At 33.3% G+C, this 8,006-nt stretch overlaps 1 protein-coding gene across 1 annotated transcript in view; it reads left to right on the top strand.

The window, feature by feature from the left end:
• Positions 1 to 8,006, top strand: part of Agps (alkylglycerone phosphate synthase) — a gene marked incomplete at its 5' end in the record, with an annotated part of 138,312 nt that overhangs the window by 63,930 nt on the left and 66,376 nt on the right. The window contains one exon of the mRNA XM_023719180.1: positions 4,163 to 4,271. Coding sequence (XP_023574948.1) covers positions 4,163 to 4,271 — 109 coding nt within the window. The remainder of the gene's footprint in view (positions 1 to 4,162; positions 4,272 to 8,006) is intronic.

Here is an 8,006-nt window from a genome sequence, read left to right as displayed (position 1 = left end):
TCCTGCCTCAGCCTTCTGACAGCTGGAATGCACCACTACTGCCAGCCTGTTATTTCTTTAGGTGATTTCAGTGTTGCTATGGAACACTACTTTACAGTATTTCTACATTTTTCTGAAAACAACTTTTTCCTGTGTAGAATTAGAGCCTATGGTTAGTTGAAATTGTTCTGTTAAGCAGTGATGTAACCTGATACAATCTTTAATGTGTTTACCATTTTGTTTTGCTTATCTGGTACCACATTTTTGTGAGTTAGGGTGATAACAGTGTGACTTGGGTCACTCTAGTCATGGATTAGGTGTAATTTATTGCATTTGTAGCTTTTTCCTGGTAATTTGTAACTTTTTCATTTGTGTGACCTTGTACCAATTAGTTCACCTTTCTGAAATTCAGTCTTCTGGGAAATGAATAGTAATACATACTTGCTGCATAAAAGTTGTGAAAAATAAAGGGCATGCAGGGGAAAATGAGCAGTGCTTCTGATATATAGTAGGTGCTTTGCAAATGTTAGTTTCCTTAGTGTCAGTATCTTGATAATAGTTTTTAAAAAAAAATCTTGTGTTTCTAACATTAATCCTGGCCCTGTTTGGCTTCACTTTTCAAATCTAAAATTTAGATTTTTTTTAAAAGTATTTCTGTTTATACGAGTATCAAATCTTTACTAACATACTCTTTTAAATTAACACCCAATAATTTAAGACTTTTTTTTGGGTCTATATTGTAAACTCTGTAAATGTTCACGTTATCTTCTCTCTTTTTTTTCTTTTTTTCTCGTGTTGTGGTTAAACAGGGCCCCATGTACCCACCAAGTGTTCCACTGCTGGATGACCCTTCCATCTCTTTATTATTATTTTTTTTAAGTGAGGACATTTTAAAAATTATATTTTTATTCTCCAATTAAAGTAACCTAAATTTATTTGCAGGGGAGAAAATTTGATCTTTTTGTTATTGGATTATTACTGTATTAGAATAAGGCAAGTACTTGATAATAACTACATTTAAGTACTGCTGAGACATGCTGTTTATTTGGGGAGATTTTTTAAAAAATGTATTTTAGTATAGGGTCTACAAGGTCTCATTACACAGATTGGGCTTGAAGTGATCCTCCTGTTTTCAGCCTCCTAAGCTCTAGGATTGCAGGCGTGCACCACCACACCCAGTCTCAATATCTCAGAGTGCCCTGGAGGTGGGGCTGGCATGGCATGCGGGGATTGAACCCTGGTCCCTGCACCTGTCTAAGCAGGTGCTTTAGTCCACTAGGCTATTTGGCCAGCCCTTGGGGAGATAATTAAGGACCATAGATTATAAGTGTACATTCTAATGCACTTACCCTAGTAATTACTTAGCATATTTTCACTTAAAACTTTTTTGAGTATCTCGTGTTCTCTGAAACAATCTTAATTTACTTCACCTGCCCTCCCTCCTATCCTTCCTTCCTTCCTTCCTTCCTTCCTTCCTTCCTTCCTTCCTTCTCCACTGAGCTACATCCTGAGCCCTTCTTCAATTTTATTTTCAGACAGTCTTGCTGAATTGCCCAGGCTGGGCTTGAAGTTTTGACCCTTGTGCCTCCTGAGTAGCTGGGTTTCCAGGCATGATTAATACTTATTTATTAATCTGACTTTATTGAATTGTTGGAAAAAAAAAAGTTATTTAGTCTACAGAAAGTTGAATTTAATGTACATTTTCAGTGTAATCTGAAATCTCCAAGTTCTTGAATAGTTTTTCTGTGTATAGGGGATACATTCTTAACCCTAAATTCTGAGTCTTATGTGTTTTGTTTTCAAGGACACTTGAAGAAATTGCAGTTACACTCTTAAGTCAAGTCTCCTTAGTTTAATGACTTCACTCAAGGGTTTCCCAAACATTGCTGATTATACTTTCTTAATGCTGATACTTTTGGATTCAAGTTAATGGCCATTAGCAATAATTCACTGCTTATGAGTGCGTTCCTGTACTTTTTGGTTAGAAGCACTATTAGAGGAAATTAAGATTTATAGTAATAAAATCAAACTAAAAATTCTGTATCTTCACTAAGGAAAGTAAGATATAGAGATTATTAAATTTTCTGAGAAAATACTTCTTTTAAAGTCAGTTGTTATATGAACAACTTAAGCAATTACAAAGCAATTTCTTTTTATTTAAAAAAATAATACATGTTGAAGTATAAAAAATCATTTATACTTTGTATTTAAGTACAGATAATTTCCAATAATTTTAACTTTTTGTATTTATCCTTCAGGACCATTTTCTAGGTATATAACAAATACATGGTTATATCTAGTTTGTGATAGGAAACAGGATTACACTGTACAATCTGTTCTTTATATTAATGTTTCAACATGAATGAATGAATGAATGAATGAATATAGGTTTGTGTTATTTTTACTTATTTTTGTTGTACTGGGGAGTGAACTGAGAGGCCTTGTGTGTATTTGATGTGCACTCTCCTCTGAGCTATATCCCTATCCCTGTTTCATCATTTTTTATTTCATACAATTTTTATGATTTAATTCATGGCCTACCAAACAGTCTTCTTTTTTAGTGTGTGGTTAAATTATTCTTGATTTCAAAATTACAAAACAATAGATAAAATACCCTTTTCTGTAATTTCTTGGATGCATATATCTGATCAGTTTCTTTGGGTAATCTCCTGGAAGTTGAATTGCTAGAGCAAGAAATCTATGCATTCCCCAAGATTCTGGGGATACTTACAGCCAAACTGCCCTTTAAAACTTGGTACCAGCTAATATTTTCAGTAGAACTCTAAGGTTCTTTATATTTTACTTTACCTTTTACTTACATTTTTATTTTAATATTTCTTTAACTGCTACTGAATGCAAACTTTTGAAATGTCCTCTCATTTTGTGAATTGGTTATTGATGACTTCTGTTCATTTCCTTCAGTAATAAACAGATTGTTGTAATTTATCTGTGAAAAATGTGTTGGATTCTTCTTTCTTAATCAGGTATCAGGAGATATTTTTAGGATGATCATTCTTTCCCATTGTACCTGTTTTTTTTTTTTTTTTTTTTTTTTTTGGAACTGGGGATTGAACTCAGACCTTTGTGCTTGCCAGGGAAGTCCTTACTCTACTGAGCCATCTCCCCAGCCCCTGTACCTGGTTTGTTACCTGTGCAGTATGTCATATACATTTCCTGGTCCTCCCCTTTAATTTAGTCACTGCTGGCTGAGGTTTTGTGTTTTGTTTTGGTTTTGTGTGCAAGGAATCTAACTTTGAGCTCTGTACATCTTAGGCAAGTACTTTACCACCAAGCTATATCTCCATTCCCACCCTGACTTCAGTGTCATTATAGTTAATATTTCATCTTTTTCATTCTGTTTTTTCTCCAAAATGGGATTAAAGGTGGTAATAAGGCAAGAATAATTTTTCCCTAGTATTCTCAGCATCTTCTATAGTGCCTGACATGAATAATAGTGCTTCATAAATAAGCACTATGTAAATGAATGAATGGATGAACTGTAACGTATTATAATTGCTACTTTTAAAGTCATTCTTTGATCTGTGGAAAATCCTAGACTGCATTGCATTTTTGTAAAAAGTTTTTCCATTGTTAAGTTAATGAATACACTTAACCAATTTAAATCAAGAGGTAGGTAATAATCTTAGAAAGTTTTTTCTTATATAACTTTTATACAACTTTACCTGAATGAATTACTAAAAGATACTAGAATTTTTTTTCCATAATTTTATTGAGAAACAAATAGCAATGAGACAGTTTCAAATCAAATTAGTAGGACAGTTTCAATAATTAATATATTGCATATGGTTTTCTTAGAGGTTATTCATTGTACAAGATGCAGACACAATATTTTGTTTACAAACACTTTTGGAACAAATCTTTCTATTCATTGAATTAAGAGAAGGTATCTGTATATCTATCGTAACTATTTTGAATATACAGATACAAAATGGTCATTCATTTGTATCCTCTTTTTTTGCTTAGTTTTGTCATTTAAATATTATAGGTATGTGAATTCAGCAGGATATTCCAAAATAGTCCAGGATACTAGAATTTTGAATGACATTACAATTTATAATTTAGTCCAATATTTTAAAAATAGTGTTTTCTGTAAATGTATGAGTGTATGTACACACATATTGACTGATACCTAGAATTTATATCCTGTGTTGTATTAAAACAGGTGGTTCATATGAAAGTGGTTACACCTAGAGGTGTGATAGAAAAAAGTTGTCAAGGACCTCGGATGTCTGTAGGCCCTGATATCCATCACTTCATCATGGGATCTGAAGGTAAATACAACTTCAAATTTATTATGAGAAAAAATACAAGTTAGTCACTCAGTTTTGTGAAGAACTATTACTGTGAAAGGTCTTTGTAAGACCAAGATTTTTTACAAAGTTTTAATTAGTACTTCATAAAGTTTTTAATATAAGAACATGTTTTAAAATTTCCTCTTAGATGTTGCTTTTTTACAGGTAATATAGTATAGTTTTTATTTCATTTTTTCTTTGAGAGTTTTTAATGAATTTTAGGAAAGGTAGTTAAGGTTTAAATGTTTTGTTTTAACATTGCCTATTAGAATATTCTGTAATATTGTTGAAGTTATCAGAGGAAAGAACTGATAATGCATTATCTTACTGTATTTCTCTAATTATATCTTATTATTTTGTTTTTTTTTTTTTTAAAGGGAGGAAAGATTTATTTGGCTTACAGGTTGTAGAGGTGTCCACAGTCCATAATTGGCTGGCTCCAAGGCAGGTGTCACATGCCAGAGAGGCACCACTGCATGATGGTGGAAGACAGCAAAACCCTCATTTCATCTTTAGAAGAACTGAAATTTAAATTCTGCTGATTCACATATATTTTAGAATTTTGTTGGTCACTTAATATTTACTTTGCGAGTAGTAGCCTTGCTTGGTTTTTAATGTTTGGTTAGGTAGATCAGAATTCCAAAACATGGAATTCCTGCACAGATTAGAAGAAAATTCACCAGCTTCCTGCTGTTCTGTAAACTGTTATGTATACATGGTGAATTTTATGGACAAAGTAATACTGAGCTAATATTTTTGTTCTTAGAATGCCTTAAATTCAGGGCAATAGGATAAATTAAAACAGGAATGTGTCCCTGAGTTAGTAGAGAAACGCTTTAGTCATTTAAAAGGCTTTTCCAAACCAAAAAAGATTTTGGACACATTTAGCAATATTCAGGAATAAAAGAGAAGTTATAATGATATAAGATGACATAAGTTCTAATCTTTGAATGTATTATCAAAGGAGAGGGGAAATGTTTCTTAGTGCTATGATAGAAGTTGTATTACTAAGATACCATAGACTGGGGACCAGTGGTATAGCTTAGATTTTTTTTTGCATGATAATCAATTACAGATTTCTATGAAGATATCTTACCTGTTTATTGTTTATTCCTTTTCTGGTCAGTATACTTTTCTTTTGGGAAACAAAACTATAATTTTTGTAAGAGAAATAAAATATTTAATTATTTTAAAATAGTATTCTCTATTATTTTTCTGAAACTTAGTAAAGGATCATTTAAAAGTTAAGAATATAGCTTACCATTGGATGTCAAATTGAATATGTGTTCATAATTGGAGTCAACTTCTAAAATATAAATTATCTTTTCAGTAGCCTCATCAAGAATTTTTTTCTCAATTAGCATTTAAAAAACTCTTGTTCTCAATATACTTCGCTTGCACACTTAAAGACACAAGTGATAGACCACTACACTGCAGAAGAAATGCAGACAAGGTCAGATTGCTGGGTGCTTAAGAAGGCTTCTTCTAAGGAGTCTTATCTGAAGTAGTCATTGAAGGTTGGTTAAGGAGAAAATAGCTCTGGGTCAAGTTGAGAGAAGAGAAAAGGAAGTTGCCCTGTAGAAACAGCATGTAAGCAGGAGGACAAGTGAGAAAGGTCCAAGTCTGCTTGGTCATGAAGCTGCCAGAATTTCAGTGTAACTGGAACCAAAGATTTAGTTGCTGAGTAGACTGCAACTAAATAGAGACTGTAGGACTAGGGACAGAGAGGTGGGGGCTACAGGGAGCTGAAGATACAATTTTTTTTTTTTTAATACTTTTAAAAGTAGTTTGCGCTTAGTGGTGTGCACCCAAATCCCAGCACTCTTAAGAGGCTGAGGTGGGAGGATCACAAGATTGAGGCCAGCTTAGTGACTTAGCCCAGTCTCAAAATTTTAAAACTTTTGGAGTGTAGCTCAGTGTGAATGCCCCAGCCTTCAGTCTCCAATACCACCAAAAGAAAAAAGTTTGAGCCTTTAATCTAGAAGATTGGGCTACCACCCTCATTATTCAATTTTATGAAGTTAAAGAATATGATTTATGGAAAAATAAATAATATAGGCTAAATTACTAGTTAAGTAAGATTATTAGGCATAATAGCATACTAACTTAAGAGCATGAACCATGAAGTCAGTCAGATCTGGGTTTAAATACTGGTTTACCCATTTGTATTTCTGTGACTTTATGTGTGCTAGGTAATTCTCTATGTCCAATATCTTCAGCTGTAAAATGGAAATAATTAAATACCATTTTCATAACTTGTTAGGATTAAATAAGATTATGCTAAGCAATTTATAAACAGGTGATAATGTGCTAAACAAATACTATTATTTTTAATGTGACTTTATTGTTTTGATATCAGTGATTATGATTTCTAATCAGTAATTCTGCCTGGATGGGAATAGTTATTTTAATAGAGGCTAAGAATAGCGTGATTGAAAAAGTAAGTTGGTGTGAAATCATATTCTTTGGTAAAACATATTTTGAACTACTTAGTAACTTCATACCTTAAATGTAATAAACTTTTTTCAAATGTAAAAAAAGTTACTTTTGTTCTAGTTAAATTATTTGATAACAGCCTTGAAACTGTTTCTTCAAAACAGTTCTGCACGTGACTAACCACACAAAGTTTAATATGCTTTGTGATTTTTTTCAGTAAACAGCTTTCAGCCATTTTAGATTCTATAATATCAACTTAATAAAACTTGTAATGAGTATTCAAATCACTTCAAATACCTTGCATTCTTTTCCTATGTTTAGAATTTATTAATAACATGATTTGCTCTTTTTTTTTTATTTTTTTTATTTATTTGAGAGAGAGAGAGAGAGAGAGAGAGAGAGAGAGAGAGAGAGAGACAGAGACAGTAGTGTGTGTGTGTGGCCAGCTCAGCCCACCAGGGGGCGGGGCTGGCTGGCATGTGGTGCTGGGGGATTGAACCGCGGTCCCTGATGCTTTGCCAAGCTTGTTCTAAGTAGGTGCCTTAGACCACTGAGCCATCTCTCCAGCCCCATGATTTGCTCTTTTATTGAAGAAAAGGAACATTTAAAAAAAATTTTTATTTTTATTTTTTCATGTATCAAATAGAGTAACTTTTATTGCAATCATTTCTTGCTTTTCCTATTTTCTACATGTCTTTTGTTTCCTCTTATCTAAGAGATCTCTTTTTTGATAATTCCATTGATTGCTTCAAGAGACCACTAGATGGTGTGAGTGGACACGGGGTGATTTTTGTGAGTCTGGAAGGAAGGACACACCTGAAGGACATGAGTAGTCAGAGCAGAGAAGAACATTTTTATTTTTATTAAACAAATTTATATACATATATTTTTAGCACAGGGTATCAGTGTGCAGCTCGGACTCGTAGTTGTGTTTCTGTTTCAGCCTCCCTAGCAGTGGGATTATGGGAATGTGCCACCAAGTCCAGTCTCAGGCTTGCTCAGTGGCCAGTTCGGCACACCCAGGGAGGGGACTGGCAGGGTATGTGGTGCCAGGGATCAAACCTGGGTCCTTGTGCTTGCCTTTGCAGGCACTTAGACCACTAAGCTGTCTCCATGGGCCCATTTTTCTTGGAAGTAAAGAAGTATTTCATAAGAAAACTAGGAACTGAAAGTTTATTTTATTTTTTTATTTTTTTTTCTTTTCAAAGTTTTATTGATAAACATATAGCAATGAGACAGTTTCAAATCAAATCGAGAGTACAGTTTCAACAAATAATA

The sequence above is a fragment of the Octodon degus genome, unplaced genomic scaffold (assembly GCF_000260255.1).
Source record: "Octodon degus isolate 3935 unplaced genomic scaffold, OctDeg1.0 scaffold00065, whole genome shotgun sequence".
NCBI classification, from domain to species: Eukaryota; Metazoa; Chordata; class Mammalia; order Rodentia; family Octodontidae; genus Octodon; species Octodon degus.
Note: the sequence above shows the minus strand (reverse complement) of the source record. Positions and strands in the feature narration are given on the sequence as shown.